A 23,346-nucleotide genomic window follows, 5' to 3' on the forward strand; every position below is an offset into this window, starting at 1 on the left:
ACTCAGGTAAAAGGGGACTGAGTGGACTATTATCTGTCAAATTTATTAAAATTTATTGATGAAATGTAGTCATTTCGAGGCAGAAACAACCTTTCTGTGGGAAGATAACAACTGCAATCACAAGTTGAAAATGGCATTTTATTCGTTGCATTGGTCTTTTAAAGGTATTTACACAGGTAGAAAGGGACTGGGTGAGCTATAATCTGTCAAATATATCACTATGCCTGAAATCAAGTCTTTTTGAGGTAGAAACAACATGTTAGTGGCAAGATAGGAGCTGCAATCATTTTTTGGCAGGTTTTTATGAGTTGTATTGGCTCCTCAAGGTATTTCAACAGGTAAAAGGAGGTAAAATGGCCTGGAGTGGTTATGATCTCGGGCACTGAGCAAGTAACATAATGCAGAATAATAGCAAATAACACCTTTATTGTTACAGTACCCATCCATAAAGTATAAGAGACTACTTTCGAAATGTAAACAAGATATTAGACACATTAAACACATACAAACAACGGGAACAACAATATTGTTTATAATCGCGTAAATTTCATTTCAACTATAAATCGCAAACACGTGAAAATTGGGTTTCAAGAAACATTAAAGTTTGACAAAGACATGTCTATGCCCTTACCACGGGCATAAAGTTATGTGTATTTACATGCTCCTACAGAGCAGCTGTAGATGTGATTACTGGGCGATATAGCTTTAACAGGCTGTGCGCGCTCCCGCGGACGGTAATCTGTTCTAGCAGACGATCACTTTTTGGCACTACACCGGCGACGGCAGCCGGGAGTGGACAAAAAGGTTTTATTTATGGAGGCTGTCAGTAATCAGTGACCAGCATCTAGCGGCGACTAGCAGGAACTGCATGAAGAAATCAATTCAGCGATCCCTGAGGATCAGCTGGTACATCTGTAACTATCATCTGAGCGTGCATTAAGAGGAGTTTGAGTTTGTTGGAAATATTCACACGCGTAATAATATTAATAAATTTGTCACAGTATTTCTAAATGTCAGACACTGAATGCCAGTCTGTCTTGATAAAAATTATGGACTGTAATTTATTTTTCAGAGCAGGGGGTGGTTGTGGTGTGATCTCTTTTGTTTGTTTGTTTGTTTGTTTGTTTGTTTGTTTGTTTTATCATGATCCGCCCAGGAGCTACAAAAAAATTCTCGAGCCTTCCCATGTGACTGGAGGAAGATGTATAACCCCCCTCCACCATAAATAACCATATTTCACAGTTTATGGCTATAATAAATGGTGTGATTTTGGAGATTTTCATGGAAAACATGCATCTAAAGCCCTTTGTGGGTTTGGGAGTTCTGGGGGTATTTAAAATAAACATAAAATAAGAAAATTCAAAATTAAATGTCCCTACCTATGCCAAATAAAAAATAACATTGAAGTCCCTCCCCCATTTTGCCCATCATCATCAGCATCATCAGCATCATCAGCATCATCAGCACCTGGACTGTAAAAAGAATTCTTGTTTGTCACTGAGCTTCCATGATGATGTAACATTCTAAAACTTTCCTCTAAGAAGACCAAACAGTTCTTGTTTCACTCAGTACGTCAACTGGTTTCGAATAGTCAACTACTTTCAGCTACAGTGAGCTACAGTGAACTACAGTCAGCGAACGATTTATTCTGTGATTAACTGTCTACAGTTATCTACAACCAACAACGCCCTGATCTCCAGCGCAATCTCTTTCCCTTGTCATCATGGAAGGAAGATATAACCTCAGACCAAGGGTAAGTTTTTCTCATCAGATCAAGAGAAACTTTTTGGGGCAAACATATTATTCAGCACAGAGCTACAGTTGAGGCCATACTACTCAGTGATTTCCTCATATTTGGTCTAAATCATTTTAAACTAACACAATTAATCACACTGTGGGTGAAATAAACTGTCAAACTGGTTGATTGGTTAATATGTTGCAGTTTAAATACATTTTATGGAGTCTATAGAGTATATGTGACAATTCACTACAAATTCTCAGAATAATGTAGTTGAACTCTTGAGCAAATAGTTCAACTTCAGCTAATTCATTCTTAGATTATGTAGGTATGTTCATGAATCATCTACAGAATAAAGCAAAATAGTTGAATTGTTGAATCTCAACTAAGCTAAAACTATTAAAATTCAATTTATTAAAATTAAATAAATAAAAATTAATTTCAAGAACTTTTAACAATTAGATAAAAAATAAACATAAATCAAGATTAATGGTTACATTTACCTTTTAAGGCAATATGATTCCTGAATTTTTTAAATAAGTAAAATCAGTTTGTTAGATCTTACAGTGTAGGTTGCCACATTTTTGTTTTTGTATCTGTATTTCCATTTTATAAATCTACTTGTTATACACTAAACTACCTAATAAAGTAGTCAACAATAAATGAAATACCAAAAAACAGACAAAGATATCAATAACCCCTAAATCCTTTATTAATCATAATATCCAATAAGACAATGATAATAATAGCACAGGAGCCATTCTAGATATGAGCCCTTTTACTGTTGATATTTTACTGATGATACTTCTATTATTTTACTAAAATCAAATTTTGAACATAGAATATTTATTTGCAACAGAATATTTTTACATTGAGGTGTTGTTACCATTAATTTAAAGGATTTGAGTACTTTTCCACAACCAAGGATGGGACTGGTTTTAGCTGAACTTTATATTTATGTCTTTCAGGCATCTGGTAGAGTGCAGGCTTGCAACACTACCCAATACTACAGGCCACAACAGCAGCAGTACTTTCCACCTGCAGGAGTGCCTCCGAGCTCGGATGTGCACTCGCTCAGACAAGCTCTTCTGTCCGCTGAAGAAGACAATCTGAAGTGGTCTTCAGAAAACGCTTCCCTGAAGAATCAGGTGGCCAGCCTACAGAGGACGCTGGGCAGGAAGCTGCACATGGCCAAACAGAACATTAATGGCTTGGAAAAGGCTTTAGAGGCCACAAAGTCAGGCAAGGATGACCACAAAAAGAGACAGGATTCTCTTCAAATCTCTGCACTTCAAGAAAGTCTCAAGGCGCAGAAGGAGGAGACAGAAAGAGTCAGAGAGTTCTGGATGAAGGAATCTGACACCATGAAGGCCACCTTTCAGGCTGAACTGAAAAAAGTCAAGTCAGCTTGTGACAGCCAGCGCAGCACTGAGCTGCAGCAAATGGAAGCTGACTGTCAGAGAAAGGTGAGCCAGCTGCAGGAGCAGATCACCGAGCAAGACAAAGTGATCACCTCCATCAAGGATGAACTTAAGGCTTGCAAAGAGGAGCATTTTATCGTCTCCTCCCAGCTCAGCTTCAAACAGACTGAACTGGACCAGAGCACAAAGAAGTGCGATGATCTTGAAGAAAACTTCAAGAAAGAGCTGGCTGAGCAGGCGAAGGAATCTGACAAGATGAAAGCCAACTATGAGACCGAACTGAAAACGGTCAAGACTCAAATCTCTGCACTTGAAGAAAGTCTTACGGAGCAGGAGGAGAAGACTGAAAGAGTCAGAGAGTTCTGGATGAAGGAATCTGACACCATGAAGGCCACCTTTCAGGCTGAACTGAAAAAAATCAAGTCAGCTTATGACAGCCAGCGCAGCACTGAGCTGCAGCAAATGGAAGCTGACTGTCAGAGAAAGGTGAGCCAGCTGCAGGAGCAGATCACCGAGCAAGACAAAGTGATCACCTCCATCAAGGATGAACTTAAGGCTCGCACAGAGGAGCATTTTATCATCTCCTCCCAGCTCAGCCTCAAACAGACTGAACTGGACCAGAGCACAAAGAAGTGCGATGATCTGGCTGACAAGTTCAAGAGAGAGCTGGCTGAGAGGGAGGAGAACTGGGAGAGGAGACAGAAGGAGATGGAGAAGCTGTGGCTGGAGAAAGAAGAGGCCCTGATTAGGAAGGCGAGCAAAGCAGAGGAGGAACTGAAGCTTGTGATCATTAAAAACATCCATCTGCAGGTATGCCGTCTATTCTTTGGAATAATGTAACTTCAGATTTTAACAGCTTGATTCAGAATTAACCTTTTAAAAACAAATTCAAAACATACTGTTTTTATGTTTTTCAGGAGCTTGCCTTGAAAAACATGAAGAAGAAGCGAGGCTTCTGGAGAAAACACACGCAAAAAAGCAGCGTCGTGGAGGAGCCGGAGGCTGCTGGCTGCTTGGCTCAGGATGGAGAGGAAGGGAAAAAGAAGGAGAAAAAAGAGAAGAAACTGCGCGTCTGGAGCAAAAAGAAGCAAAGACGCAGCAGCGAGGAGGAGGATGCAGTGTGTTCAGTTGAGGCTGGACAGGACGAGGAGGGAAAGGAGGAAAAGCAGAGGAGACGGGGCTTCTGGAGCTGGGCTCGCAAGAGGAAGAGCAGCCACAGCGACACTGATGTGGTGGAAGCTGTTGTACAGCTGTAAACCACCCCATGCCCCCAAAACTACCCCTTTTCCCCACCCCCACCCCTCTTCCCCACCCCTACTCCCTACCTAACCCCCATTTATTTTTCATTTCTTGTGCTTTCAAACCTAAAATACAGCATTTAAAAAAAAAAGAAAAAGTTCATTGTGGTTTGCTTTGATCGGTCTTAAATATTTAATATTAACTGTATGAAATCAAACTCCAATTAAGGCTTCCAAAGTATCATTTACTTGCTGTGCTGCTTGGACAGCATGGCAAGCATTTTTTATTCTCTATTTACACATTAGTTATATATCGTAATATGATGCACATATTCTTATTTTCTCTACATATTTATAAAATTACATACTTAACATGATGCACATATTTTGACATACATCTTATTTTCTATTTTTCTTATAATTTTTCTGTGAATACAAGCAAGTCTGAGGTGGAACAAAGAGTTTTTTTGGGCTTCTGGGGCTCCAGCTCTCAGTGTTTTTTTGTTGTTGTTTTTTTAAATCCATGCAATTCCCTAAAGAAATCTTTTAGAGTGAAGTGTGCCTTGTTGCTCTGATATTAAATGCAGGGTACTTGAATGAAATGAATGCATTTATTGTGATTGGTAGGAATCATTATGCTATCATCATTATTGTGGCATGGATTCAAATGTAGTAGACTTGTCAGCAAAACATACAAACTCTGCTACAACACAGTAAAACACGAATAGGTTTCAAGATCAGTAACACCATCTATATACCCAGTTCCTACACTGAGTAACTCATTTGTTGTGTTTTGGTTTCTGAATGATGAAAACAGTTAAAGAACAATTGGATGTAAAATAGGATGTATAGGCTTTAGGGGGTCATTTTCCCTTGGCAACTGTCATGTTTAACTCAAATGATGTACAGATTTTCTACATTTGTCTCAAATGGCTTGAGAAATAGTGCACATGGCTGCTGAAAATGAGAAAAAATTCTCCCCAGGGGAGCATGCCCTGGCAGAGTGTAGTGCTGTATGGGATTAACAGTGTCCTCATACTCTGATGGAGCTTAAATGAGAAATGGAAAGGAAATATTGCAGAGATCCTTCTCATGGTAGTAAATTTATTTATTTTCTGTCATATGAATGCCATCCACAACTAAGAGTATTTAAGTTGGGAGTTATGCCCTGAAATCTCAGTGAAATGAACAAAAGACACAGTTTGTTCACATAAAAAGCCGTTAACGGAGCACTTCCTAGAGACAAACAAACATTTCACTGCAACTTGTATTTAGAAATGTCAAACCACTTTCTCCCCGAGTTCAAACCAAATTAGTTTCTGCTGCTCTCTTATAGGTTCATTTGTAAAAAGCACTTATCATATCACTTTTGCATAAACCAAAGACGGACACCTTACTGTAAAATGTAAACTTTCATGCTAGAGTGCAAATCGTTTAAAGCCATTTTAAGTTAACACAGTAGGTATTAAAAGGGGAAAAAATCAATTAGGAAAAGGAGAAAATATAAAAGTCTGTGTATGTATTCGGCTTTGAAATTATAAAAAGATAAACACTTAAAGCAAACTTCCATTTATAAAACTCGATCTTTTCAGAGAGACAGGCAGTGACATCTTTGTAGGCAACCAGTACAGGTGTGCTGTGCTCATTTATTTAAAGGTCCAGTGTGTAGGATTTAGTGGCATTAGCGGTGAGGTTGCACAACTGAAAAATCTCCTGTGTTCTGGGTGTGTAGGAGATCTACGGTGGCTGATGCAAAAACGTGAATGTTTTTATCCTGAGCCAGTGTTTGATTTGTCCGCTCTGGGCTACTGTAGAAGTAGCATGGCAGACTGGAAAAGGAGCTGCTCCATGGGCAGATATAAACGGCTCATTCTAAGGTGGTGAAAACACAAAGCTTTTCATTTTCAGGTAATTATAAACTAATGAAAATAAACTTATGAATACTATTTACCATATTATAGATGCCCATAACTCCTACACACAGGACCTTTCACATGTGGGAAAAAAAGAAAAAGAAAAACAAACTTTCTACATTTTGTGGGCATGGCAAATTTTTCTAAATAGTAAAATACCTAAAATATTTACTAGAGACAGATTTATTAAGTGTCCACTGGACAATAATAAAGGAAATTTTTTCACTGGACCAGAAAATTGTAATTAACAAAAACAAAAAAGCAGTAATTTCAGTTTCTGGTGTTTCACAGAGATCGTTACTGGTGTTAAATGTGAGCAGTTTTCTACATTTCAGTGAACACTGACAAAATTACAAGGATAACAAAAGTAAAATGTAGTGCTAAAACATTTCACAAGTCACAAGTTGAACAAACTGCAAATCAACTGGCAACCTGATAATTATCATTTTAGTAATTTTCATACAAAAGTGTCACAGATTCTCTGGATCCAGCTTCTTAAATGTGAGGGATTTGCTGCTTTTTTTCTTAGTCTAATATCAGTGTAAATTAAATATCTTTGGGTTTTAGACAGCTGATAAAAAAAGCAATTCACCTTGGGCTCTTCAGACTTGTAATGTGCAGCTAATCAATTTAAAGAAAAAAATAAAATCAACAGATTACTGAAAAACTGAATGAATTTTTAGTTGCAGGTGAGGTTAAATGACACATTTGCTAAAGACTTTAACACTCAGACACTGAAAGTCCTTTTTTTCCTTGTGCTTTGAAACTGTTCATATTGACACATATATTTTCTATCTGCTTAGCCTTTCGTTTATTTAATTCTCTGGCTTGTTCAACTGAAATATGTTACTTCTGTCATACATTTGTTATGCAACATCTCGCTTAAAATGTGCTTTTTATTGCACCCACAATACAGTACAGAGCGACCTGAGGTTAATTCTCAATAATTTGGGATTTTAAAGATAATAAGTAAAAGATTAACTTCATTTTAAGAACTATATATACACTAGAGTCTGTAAAACTATATCACTACTACTATACACATGCTTGTGACTTTACTTAAATGAAATGTAACTTATGTAAGTCATGATAGCTTTAGAATAACGAGGTTATTTTTATCAGTGTACTGTCGGCTACACTCTGGACAGGATAGAAAAATAGAGTCTTATTAATTGCATAAAAGGTTTAAAGCACCTGTTAGATATTTTAAAACAAGTATATTAAGAAGCAATGTCTTATATGCAAAATAGCACTTGTAAATACACGCATATGTAACACAAACACACGATCATTCGAATATTCTTGCACTTGAATCAAATGAAGACAAACATGGAGATTTCAGGCTCTGGTGTTTAACGATAAATTAGGCCAATACTGACAGCGGACGGGGTTCAAGTGAGAGGCTTGTGTAGTGTGCTCATGTTAAAATTTTCACTCTTTTCTAATAGTACGTACTTCTTTAAAATAACATATGTGCTAACTCATGTGACAAAAAAGTTAATCTAACAAATCTGCTAATATTAGTAAAGTGTAAGACTAGATTTTAAAGAAGCAATCGATGCTACAGGTGCGTGAGGACATAATGTCCTGCATGTGCTGCATGTGACACACATTTATAAACGTCATCACGTTGAAAAAGAAGCTATGCATGATCACACATTCCTGAAGAGGTGAGTGTGCGTGTGTGGTAATACGTGGAGACTTTGGGCTTCGCTGGGATTAAATTTCACTCGAGCCCACAGTGTCCTTGTGCAGCACCTTAATCTAGGCGTGGCACAGGTTGCCGCTGGACCCACATGTGGAAGCGATGCCACAGTTCTTCAGGATGGGGTTGTAGTGGGAGGCTGCACCACCGCTGGCCTCTCTGGGTGGGAAAGGCTTCATGGTGGAGAGGATCAGCGCAAGACAGTCTGCCACGTTCTTGTTTGGGGCACAGGCCAGAGCCGGCGTGTGACCTGCAGTGGGTCAGCAAGCACAGAATCCGTCTACAGTGTTCTCCAGTAACATTTTTGACAGGAAACAGGAACTGCTTTGGTATTTGGTATCAAAGAAATACAATTATTCCCGCTTACCTTCTTCATCTACAGCCATGACTGCTGCTCCTCTGCTCAATAACACCTGCACTACAGTTGCCAGGCCTTTCCTCGCTGCGATATGAAGGGGCCTACACGAGGAAGAAAGACGGGTCAGATTACACAGCGCTTAGGAGGAATGCAACCATATTAAAGAAATATTTTACCGTCATAAAAAAGGACCTCACGTTAAATTAGGCAGTTTATGCAGTAGAAAAATGCAATGACATTTGAAATTGGTGCTACATGACCAGAGAAAACAGAGAAAAAGGGCAGTTTGACTCAAAAGGTAGAAAACCTCCAACTACCAGAATGCCATGCACCTGATTTAATGTGAAATGGGCCGTGTGAAACAATGGCTGCCGGCTGGATCTTGTATTCCAGTTAAAGACAAAGCTAAAACATGAATTTGAAAATATTTGAGGCAAATAATATGCAATCAGTAGATGAAACTTGGTTTACATACGATCAGCACTGCTTAGTTTTACTGTTTTATCTCGTTTTTTTCGGGCTCCGTTTTCACTGTGCAGGAAGCAGTATGGTGCCCTCTTTCTGTTTACAAGCTCTCGCTAATACAGCTAAATGGGGCATTAAAATAAGTTTCTGACAAATATTTTTAAAAAAAATAGGCAGTATAGTAACAAAATCTTGATTTATATTCGATCAATGCCACCTAGTTTTACCGTATGATCGTATTTCAGCCCAAGATTGAGAGACAGAGAGAGGTAGGTGTGTGCGTGTGTCTCTTGATCTGCTGTATACACTTTGAGTCTGTGTTGGCAGCAGCAGAGCTGGCAGGCAATACGAAAATACAGAAGTACAGACTATAGTTAAATGAAATATTATATCAGATGGAATATTATGAAAAAAACTCTTCAGTGAGAAAAATCCTGATGTCATGAGGTAACGTAGTAATTTTACATACATACATTTTACACAATATCAAGGGTAAAACAAAGTTTTAGCGACATTTTAAAAAAAGCCACGTTACTTTTCTTCCCCTTGAAATTATATATATATATAATTATATATATCGCTTTCTACAGTTTAATGGAGCGCTTCATGTTAATTTGCCAAAATTTGTTTATGAACAACAAAGTGGTTATCTATCAACACATACAAAAGGTATCACTGAAATGTCTTTTAAATGCACACAGCATAACATGCTAAACTTAAGAATCCGCACTGGTTTGTTTCCTTGATCATAAATCCCGAGAAAATTACTGCTAACATTTCATCATTTTCTGTATATTTCACGTTTTTTGTATTCTTAATTGACAGCATGCATGTATAGCGGCCAGTGCTTTAATGCAACTCACATTTGGAGAGCGCTGTTTGTTGCATTTATGAGTGAGGAGTCGCTGATCTCTCCAAGGATCAACAGGGCACACATCTCATGACCCTGCATGAGAAAACACATTGATAAAGCACATTATCACATAGAGAAAACTGCCTGGAAATGTAACTGTTTGTCAGTGTCATGTTGCAGCTGAAAATGTAATCATTTCTTTGATTTAATTTGTATTATTTAGTGAATTACACAAAGTGCAGTATTGTAGCATTTTTACATTCTTACTATTATGAGCCATTGTGTTGTCAAGTCAGTTAGTATGAAATAAAAAATAATGTAATGTTTACTTTGAAATATGTTTGATTACATTCTTGGGCGGATCTTCAACAGGGGTTTTATTATATTTTGGTAAGTTATCATTACATCTGACAGTTATTACATTACTGTTGCTGCACACATGCTAAACTTATGACTGTGCTCCTGCATGCATACAGAACATGCATGTGTGTATGTGCTTGTGACCTTGCTGCAGGCTAAGTGAAGGGCAGTGTTATTATTGACATCCACCAGGGTCAGGTCTGGCTTCGCTTTGTGCAGCAAGAACTCTGAAATGCAGAAAATATCACAGCTTTCACAACGAACACTGACATTTATACTTCAAACATTTAGCAACTACAATCAGTGTAACAGGAAGAGATTTATTAGAGGGAGCCATTGGTGAGGACTGTGAGGGTCAAAACAACAGTACTCACATGCTAAACAGAGACAGAAGAAAAAAAAAGTACATGTATGAGAGTGTTGAAAATGAATATTGAGTGAGGGAAAATTGGATGAAAGAGGGACTTCTCTTGCAGGAAACACTGTGCAGTTTGTCCTCTTCTTGAGCTGAAAATAGTCCTAGTATGTTTTAATGTTTCCCAGGTGCAGATAAGGATGAGGGAAAACCCATTAGAAGACACTGACAGGAGCTTCAATCACATACCAACAGCCATAGTCTGTCCACAGTGAGCAGCAACCATCATAGCAGAGCGTCCACAGTGGTCCACAGCATTGACGTCTGCTCCCTGGGCCAGGACCAGCTGAAGCCCAGCAACACTACCTGAATAAGCAGCCGCATGCAGTGGGGTCCTACAAATGAAAATACTGTTCAATCAGTGTCTTTCTTCAAGCTTTAAAAAGGCCTTGCTCTTACTTTGTAACATAACAAAATACTGCAAGTTTAAAAGAGACCTATTGTGCTTTTTCCTTATTTTCTATCACATGTATTTTGTTACAATGTAAGATGTACATATCAAAGTCGGCTGAAGTTTCAAATAATGAGGTAAACGTGTAAAAGTAATTAATGTGTGCAAGAATCTCAGGATTCAGGCCGCTCTGAATACTCTGTTTCCAACATTTTTTTCCATTTAGGAACCAATCTGTCAGCTCATGACAGATTTCTCTACATGGTAAGCTGCTCCAGGCACGCTTCTGAGGAGGTTTAAATAGTGAAGGCTACACTGCTACATGCTAGCATCAGGGAAACAAGTAATCTTAGTTGGCAATGTTGTTAATTTCTCCCTGATTCCAGATTGTTCCCACTGGAATACAATCTGATTTAATTGCATACACACAACCACTGTTTGTATATGTATGCCTGGACTGAAATTTTACAATTACAACATCTGGAAACTAATTCATAGCTGCAGTGCACTGCATGAAATAGATTTGTTATAAGTGGAGCTCAGCTCAGAGCAGAACCCACCTTCCTTTGGCATCGCTAACATTAACAATTTGTGGGCCAACAGTCTTCACTAGAAGTTCAGCAGCAGCATCATGTCCATTAACTCTGCAGAGGAAGAACAGTTGTTACATTTTTTTTAAAATTCCACTAAACCTTTTGTTATTAATATCTAATAAACATAATGAATAGTGAGTGCTTGCATTCACTCCACTACTCACAGAGCACAGTGCAACGCAGTGAAGAGATTTCCCTCCTGATTGCTATAAAGTTTCTTTTCAAGTAAAATGTGTAAACATCCTTCACGCCCTGCGGACACAGGACACAAATGGACAAATGATTAGTATTCAAATCTTTGTAAAATGATGGTAAAACAGTGTCACATCACACAATTGTTTAAACTCAGAAAAATTATTCAACAGCTAAAATAATGCTGTAGATGAAAACTAATGATGAGAGACTGCTCTGGTGCTGCTCTAAAAATGTGTTTGTAATGTATGTATGTTTAATCTATTTAATTAACATTGACCCAAACTCCTAATTTTAGAATTACTTCAAGTACATTTGACATGAATTCCCTGATGTCTCACCTTGGTGGGCAGCCCAGTGGGTGGGTGTGTAGCCTCTGTGGTCCAATATGGAGTCCAGAGGGTCAGCTTTCATAGCAGCCTTTAGCAAAGTCCGAAGTAGCTCTGTGTGGCCGCGGGACGCTGCGAGGTGCAGCGGGGTCCGTCCCTGAGAGTCTCGACACAGAGCAGAGGCTCCATGTTCCAACAGAGCAGATACACAGTCTTCACTGCCCAACATGGCCTGTAGGGGAGGACACAAGATATGATGAGAAAAGAAAACACATCAGTAACACACAGGACTCTGTGGGATGTATCCCTACATTATTATGTTTCATTAATAAAGTACTGGGACATGTACACACACAGGTGCAGCAAGTACACTTACAGCTCTGTGTAATGCAGTGAAGCCCTTTTTGTCTGCAGCATCAGCCTTTGCTCCTTTCTCCAACAGGATGTGGACACAGTCGGTGTGACATCCCAGAGCCGCGAGCATGAGAGCCGTCCTGCATAAGACAAAAACAAAACAATTCTCTTATTGTGTCAGAATAGTGAAAAATTGGCTGGATTTTTGTGGGTAAGATAACATGACAGCAGTTGAGCATAACTCCACCCACTGCATAATTGTGGAAAAAAATGCTAAAAAGTGGGCAAAGAGCCGAGGGAGGTTGAGGCAGGGATGAGGAGTTCATTAGAGGGCTTTAACGATCTATTTCAATATTAGTTTCATTGCATTAATGAGTTCCTATTGGCTGACTCTGTCACCTTTGGCTTTGGAAGGTTTAGGGCTGATTTAAAAGAGCCGATGGTGTTTCGAGCCACGGCTAACCCATAAAATGCAAAGTTTTATAAGCCTGGTAAGAAATGTCAATATTAAACTCTGCATTGGTGTGTTTCATCACAGTACAGTTATATTCCTTTGTTTACAGCTCAGAAAACACATTAAGGTGTGCAGTACCTCTTTTTCTGTAGTTTATCTATTAAGTCTGCAGCTCTCAGAGAAAATATGTTATTTGTTAGGTAAATCACATCAAACAATCACATTACAATTACTTATGGTTAATAAACGCACCATTATAACCACCATAATACTTTTTGCTTAAATATTAGCTGGCAGTAATTTAAAAGTTCACTCTGACTCCTCCAAAGTCATTGTTTTAAAATACCTTTGGCAGACATAAACAATGTAAAGATTTTGCTAAACATTATCAGTATTCAGTGTTTACCAGAATTGCATTTTCTGGGGTTTACCTCATTGACAAATGATAACAAATTAGAGTCTAAAATGTGCAATAGTGACTCACTGTCCCTGTGTATCTGGACTGTCGATGACGTCTGCACTTTGTTCCCCGTTCACCAATAAAAGCAAACAGTCCATTTGGCCCTCAGCAGCTGCACAGGGAAAAGGAGTAAAGGGAAAAAAAATCAAGTTTCAAAGAGATTAACAACACTTATGATCAAGTTATAACATAATCTTAAAATTGAAACTGAAAACCCCAGTACAAGGCCATAGACATAACACTAAAACCAAATTCATTAAGGATATATCTGATAAGGATTATCTTAATCAGAATCAGAATCAGAATCAGAAATACTTTATTGATCCCCGAGGGGAAATTGCCTTTAGTAACAGATGCTCCCATTTTAAAGTCTTAAAAGAAATAGGAAAGTGTAAAATATATCAATGACATTTAAACATAAATACTAATATAAAATAAATATATCTAAACACTAAAGTATAATATAAATGTACATTTGTTCTTGTTACTACCGTGTGATAAATAAAAAAAAACAGATTAACAACATTTTAATGTGGAGTATTACACATGGATGTAGTTATTGCACTGGATTATTGCACATCAAAGTAGTTATTGCACATTATAGAGTCCAGAGTAGACACAAACAAACCTGCAGCATGAATAGCTGTCCGCTTGTGCTTGTGCTCCTTCAGTGTGTAAGAGGCTTGATGTTTCATTAGCACCTCCACACACAGTGCAAAACCTCTTTGAGCAGCCAGGTGGAGGGCGGTTCTGCCTTCAACGTCCCGCACATCCAGACTCACTAATGTCTCACAAAGCAAACACAGCGCCTCACAGTGACCATAATACGCCTGTAACAGCAGAATGCACAGTAACAGCAGAGTCAAAGGGCTGTTTACATGTGGTCTTCATGTAAAAGTCCACCTCGCTTCCAGTGTATTATTGTAATCATGTGCCACTCACAGCTAAGTGCAGAGGGCTGACAGGAATATTACTTTCAACCTCTTCAAGACAGTTGAAAGAAATCTCCAGGAGCTGAAAGAGTGAGACAAGAAAAAAACAGATAACTTCAACTACTGTAGGTTGAGCCCACAATCGATTAAGAAGAAAAAAGCCTCTAAATCAAAGATACCACTGACCAGTTCCAGGTGCTGTTTGTTCCCATAAGCTGCTGCATAGTGGACGGCACTGTAACCCTTACTGTTCTTCAGAGTTGGGTCTGCCCCGTTGTCAAGCAAGAAGTCTAAACACCTGAACACACAGAGCACAACATTTAAAGGGCAGGCCACCCCAAAATCAAACACACATAGATTTTTCCTCTTACCTCATGTCCTATTCATCTATTTAGGTTGTTTCATTGTGAGTGTTGGAGATATTGGCCGTAGTGATATCTGCCTTTTCTCCAATATAATAGTAGATAGTTAGTAGATGGCACTCAATACACCAAAACAGCTACATTTAAAGAACTCAACAGCAATGTCTTTTTTAAGAAATCCTGATCCAATTACTAAAGATAACCCACAGACCTTGTTGTGAGCAGTTTCATGTAGGAACTATTTTCTTTCTACAAAACTACACCCACCAACTGTATCACACGCAGAGGGAAGCGTGCATCTCCTGCTAGCTCAACTAGCACCACTGAGCTATTGAAGGTTACGGCTCAGCCAAGGTGGACTTCATTAATGTTCACATCTCAAGCTGTCACGAGCAAAAATCTTTCGACTATGAGTAGATGATCACTCCCTTTTGTGCTTCCTTCCTTCCTTCCCATGAATTTGTTTGAGCTCGAAGGAAGACATCTTTACAGCCGATAACACTCTAAAAAAATCTAGACTGATAAATAACACAACAGTTAAGAAGAAAAATATGTATGTTTGATTTGTTGTATTTTTAAGAATCCCGCCTCTGTTTTATTCTTTTTACCACATTGAGTTATCAAAGAAAGATACGATATAGCATGTTTCATGAACATTCACTTCTTAGTGTCTTTGAGAAATACATCAAGGCTTCCATCCCCTCTGTGTATTGGCCTGGTATTTGTTTTTCAAGTATGCTCGAACAAAAGAACGCTTTGCACATGTATTTGCACATGGGGAATGTGACTGGCTGTTTACTCACAACCACTCCCCTATTTCAGATGGCTTTCTCATCTGACACAAATGTTTGCCCGTTGAAGGTCTGGTACCGAAAAGTTGCAAATAAAGTGATACTGCATGTTAGACAATGTGGGTGAGTTCTTTTGCAGCAAATGTCAAGTATGCCAAATTAATGACAAATCAATAATTAATTAGATATCAAAATCAAACCCCTTTTCTGTAAAGTCTCCAAAGTCTTACAAATGTTAAAATCATGTCATCTTCTTATATTATTTTTATTATCTTTTATTGCTTTTATTCTTTAATTTTCTAAAACAGATTAATTCAATACTTTACCTGGCGGTCGAGATCTGCTTCATCACTTTTATTCTTTTTATTTGCTTTAATCTTGTTGACCTTCTGTATACACATTTTGTTCTTTCCTCTTAGTTTGACTGTATAGACCTTTCTCTGTTTGGCATGTTTATTGACGTCTATCTTTTTATTAACTGAGTTCCTGCCTTTGCTTTGTCTGTCAAAGCACTTTGTGAAATATTGTTTTTAAAGGTGAGATATAAATAAAGTTATCATTATTATTTTATAACATAATAAAAGTCTGAATTTCTGCTTTTCTGTCTATTTGGTCTCACAGTTTTGCAGATTTGATTGCAGCTTTCAGTCAACCCACATTTACTGACTGAAAAACAAGATTATTGTGGATTTTGCACAAAAGAGCACTTAAATGTGATATGAAGCAAATATGTGACTTACAGAGAGGCTTCTCGCTCTTTTCCCTCACTGTGGGGGTCAGAGCTCGTTTCTTCTCTGGCAAAAGAAAGACAGACATTTTTAAAAAACAGTGTTGAATAAACTTTGTTCTTGTGCTGCTGAGTAAAATGAGTAAAACACTAAAATCACAATATATGCTCTCACCCACAAAAGGTGTGAGAGGCAGCAGCGTAGTGCAGAGGGCTGCAGCCTGTCAGATCCATCTCATTGACCTCAGCGCCAGCTCTCACCAGGGAGATCGTGCATTGGCTGTTCCCGTTAGCGGCAGCATAGTGCAAAGGAGATCTACGAGATGCAACAGGAGACAGTTGTGATATCAGGTGACACCAGAGGAGAGTTTAAGCCTTAGCTCCAGATATTAAATGCTAATTACCTTCCCAAGTGATCTTTAACATCCAGATCCACAGCGGCACTGCTCAACAGCAAGTTCAGACAGTCAACATGTCTGTAACAAGAGACAGAAGCAGTCAGTGTTTAAGAAATAGCACCACAATTAAAGCAAAGCAGTTGACAGTAAAACAGCAAGACAAGATTTAAGCTACACAATAGAATCTATCATGACTAAAATCACCCCAAAATAGAAGAAATGTAACTTCCAATAAGCGGAAGACCTTCCTAAAATTTTGAAAATATTAAGACACTGAAAATCATCCATCAAACAGCATGAAAACAGTCCAGTGTCTTTAAATATTGTCAGTTGAAAAACATACAAAATAGTTTTTATTTATATGTTTACTTTAACTTTCCAATTGTGTGTACATAAATATCAACAGTGTTTGTGTGTGTGTGTGTGTGTGTGGGTGTGTGTGTGTGTTAGCTCACCCTCCAGAGGCAGCTGCATGCAGACAGGTCCTCCCGTAGTCGTCTAAGACGTTAACATCAACCCCAGCGGATTGCATTTGAGACGGCATGACATAAAACTGGCCTGAACAACACACAACACACAATAACACTTTATTAAGTAGAAGAAATTTGAGTTGTGTCAGTATTTAAAATGCAAAATGGAAGAGGATAAACTGAGCAGCACAGCTCACTGACTCAAACAGATTCTTACCATTAGACAGTAACTTTCGACAACAGTCTGGAAATCCGTAGAGTGCTGCAAAATGCAGTGGAAGCATCCCATGAATGCCCTGTCTGTCGAGGTCATAACAAAGATTATTCCATTTAGTATGTGACAGCATGGAAACCAAATGTCTGCATGATATTGGATTTTTTAGTGCTGAAAGAGTTTGCAGCTTCATGTAATGTCAGCAGATATACATCTTAGTCAGAAAGAAGAATATTACAGATCATGTATAATAAATGCATGTGTATGTATGTATGTGTAGTGATACTTTCTCTTGCAGCATAACTGGAAAAAATGAATAACACACAAACATCTAACAATCTCAGACCCCCTTTACACCTTGCATTGATGTGCATCTTGTATCCAGATTGTATCTAAACATGATTTAACCTGATAACATTTAAATCTGGTATTAAAATGCGTCTGCAGCTTCAACATTGAGATCTGATTTTTTTTTCCTCACCACTCAGAGCTTGCACAAAAGCAATTCCTATGTACCTGTACTGCCTGTGCATGTACAAATGGCAAATAAACTTCTTGAATCTTGATTGCACTGTCCAGCTCAAACAACCAAATTACAGTCGCCTTCCTCCATCATTTGCTTAGTCATTTCTTCATAAATGGTTTGATTGCAATAAATATCACCAAGTTTCACTTGAATACTTTTGTCAGAGCTCTTGATCTAGTCATGATTGTGGCCAATAAAAAATGCACCTCAATAGTCCCCCAGTCCTAATGGGTCCTGCCCGTGTTTGTCAAAAACTTTTTAAAGAATGTTTTATACACTAATGTTTTTAATATTAATTAAACAATTTAATTACAATTACATAGGGGACACATCACATTGTCAGCATTTTCAGAGCTAATATTGGTATGAAATAAAACAAAAATAAATAAAAAAGGTTTTTGCAGGCCCATAGTTTTTTTTGTTATATATGTTAGAGCCTGTCACAAAGATTTAAAAGACAACAGATTTGCAGGTGAGAAGGACACCCCAGTAAGTGTTAACTTCAGATCGGAGAGAGACCACAGTGCGCCCTGCAGCTTCAGCGCTAGCTGAGGGAGAGCCACTGCTTCCCTGATGGTTTTGAACAGTTGTGCACAATTATGTATTTCATCCAAGAAATTGTTGTGCCTTGATTAAAAATATAATTGCATCTATGCTTGTGTTTAATGTGGTCACAAGACGTCCCTGACCACAACGGGATGGAGATTGGCCGTTTTGATGTCCTCATTACCTTTTGGGTGCATTTACACTTGTACTTCCATATGGTCAAACACAATCTGGTTGCAATACAGTCACCCAAATGCCTTTCAGGTTTGGACAGACTTACCTGGTCTTATCAGCACCATTTGTCAGCAGAGTGCTGATCAGCAACTCCTGACCATATCTGGCAGCAACATGAAGTGGAGTGTTTCCAAATATATCAGCACAGTCAATCTCCCCACCTGTGTACAGAGAGAACTTAATATGAAAATGAACCATTTTAAGCTTAGATATTTTAAGTCAGAGTATATTGTGAGGGCAAATTTCAGTTGACAGTATCATCATGTGTTTATAGCAGTTCTGTGGACAGTGTAAATAAAGTGTAAATATGTTACCATTTTGGATAAGAATCTGAGAGCCTGAGAAGCGCCCGTGCATAGCAGCCATATGTAAAGGGCTCTTCCCTTCTTTATTCTGTTAAACAGTTAAAAGGAGAAACATGTTTTTTGAAAAGAAAGGCACAAACCATTGCAGTCTGTACACTGTACATTTTCTTTCCTCTTAACAATGGCCAATATTTCATGATTTCTTCTTATTGGTCTATTCTAAGTCACTTGTCAAAAACACACTCTTCACCTGCACGTTGATATCAGCACCATTATTGATTAGCAGTTCGAGACACAGCACGCCGCTAGAGGAGGCAGCAGACAGATGCAGCGGCGTGCTGCCGAGGTGGTTGGGCTGGTTGATGTTGGCACCGCAGTTCACCAGCTCAGTGGCCACGGCATCCTGCCCTGTGTGACAGGCCATGTGGAGCGCTGTGTTCCCAAAAATGTTTGGCTCATCAGTCTGAAAGAGGAAGGAGGAAAACAATTGATATATAGTTTTAAATAAGACAAGTCTAGTGATTTGAATGCATAAGAGCCTTGTTTTGTCAGCCAGAGAAACACTGAAGTTTATTATCAGTGTCAGGAGTCAAGTGACTTTGCTGATGATACCTAGAGGCATCTCTGAAAGAAAAGGAAAGTCTGGTGTGAAAGATTTGTCTTGTTCAAAGGAAAGTACATGATATAAACTAATATTAGCTATAGCTGCCAATGTAGAGATATGTCATGTGACTAAGAAACAATTTTTGTGGACATATTGAAGATGTATTATTGCCCTGAGTGGTTACATTGCAGCCTGTTCAGCTGCTGTAACCCTGCTGCTCAATACTGGACCATTTTCAAACACTGTAGTCACTAAGGTGCAAAAACATTTTAAAAAATTGGTACATGTTAAAATAAATAGCACAGTTAACCTCTAAGGCCAATAAGACCAATTTCTACAAATACTTAAAAAGCTTCTGCAGGAGGTTCAAGCACATTCAACAATATTGTCCTTTACAGAACATACATTTTAGAAAATACATGACAGCTGGATAACTTAGCAAGATTTTAGTTTTGTTATGGTGATATGACTTTACCTCCACTGCCAGTCTCAACAGATATTTCACCACATCTAATTGTCCACTGGCAGCTGCAGCGTGGAGTGGAGTGTAACCACGTTTGTCCTTACACATCACATCAGCACTGTGAGACACCAGCAGCTTCATAACCTCCACATGACCTTAAAGAAGAGATGAACATTTACAACACGTATCTGCCATGCACATCACATTACTGCACAGCACACCAGTCTCTCCTGTCTGAGGATAAACCGAGCCAGTCATACAGTTATCATAAATCAAAAGCTGTGTGTCAAAAATTGTCATTTGTGTATGTCTCTTTATATTTTTAATCATATGATCAAATTCACAGCTTTTGGCCAATCAAATGGTGCAATAATGTCTGTCAGGCAGAGGTGTAAATTTGATTTGAAGGCAGTGAGAGCATGTTAGCTATGTATTTCCTGTAAACACTGGTTCACTTTTAATTCTTGTCACTCTGAAAAATAACCTTTTGCTTGTTAAAGAGTTTTTTTCTGCGAAAATAATTTGAGTATAGTGTGGCGTTAAGTCAGTTCTCAGATATTTGTTTTTTTTTACTTTGTTGTCATTTCTTGCACATTAGTGTGCTTTATGACAGACATCTGTTCTCCCTTACATTCATGCAAGAAAAAGTTTTCATTCAGGTGAAAACCGACAATACATTTGTGTTTTGAACGACACCACTCACCAAGGTATGCAGCCCAGTGGACTGCCTGCCTTTCCTTCTTGTCTTTGGCGCTCACATTGACACCTTTGCTCAGGAGCAGGTTAACCATCTGCAGAAACATAAGTGGGTCATCCAGAGTGTCGATCAGCTCGTCTTGTTTCTATGTATAACTATAGTCCTGAGGACTGTGTCATTTTGTTTTGACAACAATCTAGGAAACACTGGAACACATACTCTAACAGGGCTCTTGATATATTGTGGTGACCAAGACAAGTGAATATATATATATATATATATATATATATATATATATATATATATATATATATATATATATATATATATTATATTATATAATGATAGAAACACATTTTTCCATACCGCTGCAACAACTGCCAGAAACCAAGACCACTCCCCCCAATGTATTTTATGTGTGTATGTGTTTTTGTGAAGCACTTTATAACTGCATGTTTTAAAAAGTGCTACATAAATAAATAAATAGATATAATTCACTTTCCTCAGCAAATCTACTCTGCAGCATTGTTATGTATTGTAATAATAACTACTCTAGACAATAAAAAAAACTCAGGAGGAAGGGTTTGATTAATATTCCCAACTGTACAGCTTACCTCTTCATGGCCGCTGTGCGCTGCATGATGCAGTGGTGTCCTTCCCGACCTGTCGGCAACATCCAGGCTGCACACATGTGGTATCAGAGCTTCGGCACAGCCTGTGGCCCACTTTGCAGCTGCCATGTGCAAAGGTGTGTGCCAGTACTTGTCCTTTGTGTTGACCTCTGCTTTGTGCTTTAGCAGCAGCTCCACAGCTTTCTGAGGAAAAAAACAAAATTCAAAGTCAAACGTTACAATCTGGTGGTGAAGTCCTTAGAAAAGACATTATGCAACTGTGATTTGAAATAGGAACATGCCTCATTTCGAGAGGCAGCCGCTCGATGTAAGGGAGTCAGCAAACCCTGGTCCTTGGCGTTGACATTTGCACCTACAGGAGAGAGCAGCAGCTAAGCTAAGTTAGATGCTAATTTTTTCAGTGTTTTGGGTTAATTACAGTTCTTCTGCACTTGATTGACTATTAATAAATAGATGGGCTGATTTGTAAAAGAAATGAACGACTAAATAAAACTTTCCATTTGCGTACAGTTGCTGATAAGCTTTTTTTTTACACTGAGTTTAAAAGTCAGATAGATTTTCTACCTGAAGTGATAAGTAGGTCCATAGTGTGGACATCGCCCAAATAAGCAGCAGCATGAAGTGGTGTGCTCTGTTCTTGGTCCTGAGAGAAAAGAAAAGACACATTTTTCTCCCATTTTATCAGATTACAATGGCATCATTTTACAGTTTTGTTACATTCTGACGAAAACTGTTTTCAGTTAATATGCACTATTTAACATCTTTAAATTCTTGCTCCTTATGCTCACATAAAAACTTCATCAGACTGACATTTGCAACAAATGTGTCCAGAAGACCTACGGAGCAAACAGCAGTAACCAAACACATGCACATTCATGTCTGAATTTACAGTAAAAGAAAAGCTGTGCTGACAGGAAAACTACAGTAAGTAGCCTGCAGCAGCCTTACACAACAAAACCATTTGTGCAAGCTCAAGATACATCTTAACGCTTGACCTAAACTATACTGCATGAAAATGCTTGTGAAGGCTGAGTGCAGAGTTAATGTGGGGAAATATTACCAGTGAGTTGACATCTTCATTATGGTTCAACAAAAATGTCACCTCTTCTGTGTTTCTGCTGAATATGGCCTGGACCAATGGAGACTGAAAGAGACATATGACATGCAAAACTGATGAAAAACAATGTGGGTAAAAAAAGTTAAAACTATGTTAAAATTAAGTGTAGTTCATAATAAGATATTATTTTTTGCAGAAAGCAAATTAAAATCCATACAAGCAGTGCTCTAATATAATTTTAACTGAATAGCTTTCAACAGCAGGCTTGTTAAAACCCACTGGGGTCATAAATAGATTCATGATCTTGTTGAGATTACATTAAAACGGCCACATGTCTACATAAAGAGTGACAAATCAATCATTTTCTGTGCATTTCCAGGAAAGTGTCAATGTTAAAACTGTCTTGAGAAAATCTATTTTAATTGGTATGATGTAATCTGTTTCAGTGGGGACATCACGTACAGCTCAAAGCATTTAATTGTACGGTCATTTATTTGACTTAAGAACAGTACGAGATTACTTGTTTAAACCATGCAAAACTCCTGGCACTTTTGCGAACATTTACACAATATAGGAATGACTCGCCAAGATTTGTCTTCCACAGAAACGTTAAACAAACTTAGGTATAGCCTACAGAAGATGAATATGGATCCATTTAGAGATTGATATGTTTGTTTGGCAGGGTTTGGACTTCATGTACCAGGAGCCTAATAACCCCAATGATAAGGTTTCAGTCTATTATAAAACCGAAACATCACACCGAAACCTAATCTAGTTCTGCACTGCAAAGAATTTGTTACATTGTAACTAGCCTTGTAGCAAACTTTGCTCGACATGTCGCTAACATGATTAGCCAGCTCTTTGCAGTGTTTGTAAGAACTACTGTTAGTGAACAAACGCTGAGTTTTATTTACTACCTGGTCCTTGATGTTTCTTAACTCCATGTCCCAATCACTCTGGAATCTCCTTCATTGAGACAGAGTGTAAAGTTGACTTCATGTCACTCTGTAGCAGCTAGTTAGCCTAGCCTAGCTTTAGCTTAGCTCCAGGGATATATGTGATGTGTAATTACCACAGTTGCCAGAGTATCGCGAGGGCAGATGAAGAAACGTGATTTGGAGGCTTTTCATGTCACGTCAGTAATAGAAA

The 23,346-nt window shown here is 38.3% G+C and overlaps 1 protein-coding gene across 1 annotated transcript; it reads right to left on the reverse strand.

Moving 5' to 3' along the window:
* Nucleotides 1-5,484: 5,484 nt before the first annotated feature.
* On the reverse strand, nucleotides 5,485-23,300 carry ankrd52b (ankyrin repeat domain 52b). The gene is made up of 28 exons (XM_042500484.2): nucleotides 23,115-23,300; nucleotides 22,201-22,284; nucleotides 21,705-21,783; nucleotides 21,422-21,492; nucleotides 21,123-21,323; nucleotides 20,515-20,602; nucleotides 19,824-19,966; nucleotides 18,995-19,207; nucleotides 18,754-18,832; nucleotides 18,486-18,600; nucleotides 17,137-17,219; nucleotides 16,905-17,007; nucleotides 16,456-16,527; nucleotides 16,227-16,367; nucleotides 16,065-16,118; nucleotides 14,358-14,469; nucleotides 14,182-14,253; nucleotides 13,868-14,069; nucleotides 13,264-13,351; nucleotides 12,348-12,465; nucleotides 11,984-12,203; nucleotides 11,615-11,702; nucleotides 11,418-11,501; nucleotides 10,656-10,801; nucleotides 10,196-10,278; nucleotides 9,702-9,784; nucleotides 8,383-8,474; nucleotides 5,485-8,265 (listed from the first exon to the last, which is right to left on the reverse strand). The coding sequence occupies exons 1-28, from the start codon at nucleotides 23,139-23,141 to the stop codon at nucleotides 8,075-8,077; spliced, it is 3,132 nt and encodes a 1,043-aa protein (XP_042356418.1). The 5' UTR covers nucleotides 23,142-23,300; the 3' UTR covers nucleotides 5,485-8,074.
* Between the last annotated feature and the right edge of the window lie 46 nt (nucleotides 23,301-23,346).

This window comes from Plectropomus leopardus, chromosome 2, assembly GCF_026936395.1.
Source record: "Plectropomus leopardus strain MGB_pleo_1.0 chromosome 2, ASM2693639v1, whole genome shotgun sequence".
In the NCBI taxonomy this organism is placed as follows: domain Eukaryota; kingdom Metazoa; phylum Chordata; class Actinopteri; order Perciformes; family Serranidae; genus Plectropomus; species Plectropomus leopardus.

Bases quoted from the DNA above. Each gene is read 5' to 3' on its own strand.
- ankrd52b (XM_042500484.2), bottom strand. From the start codon at position 23,141: ATGGAGTTAAGAAACATCAAGGACCAG. The intron at 19,967-20,514 runs GTGAGTGGTGTC...CTCTTCTTTAAG, and splicing joins CCACTGGGCTGCATACCTTG to GTCATGTGGAGGTTATGAAG. The intron at 18,601-18,753 runs GTAACATATTTA...CTCTGTACACAG, and splicing joins TCAGATTCTTATCCAAAATG to GTGGGGAGATTGACTGTGCT.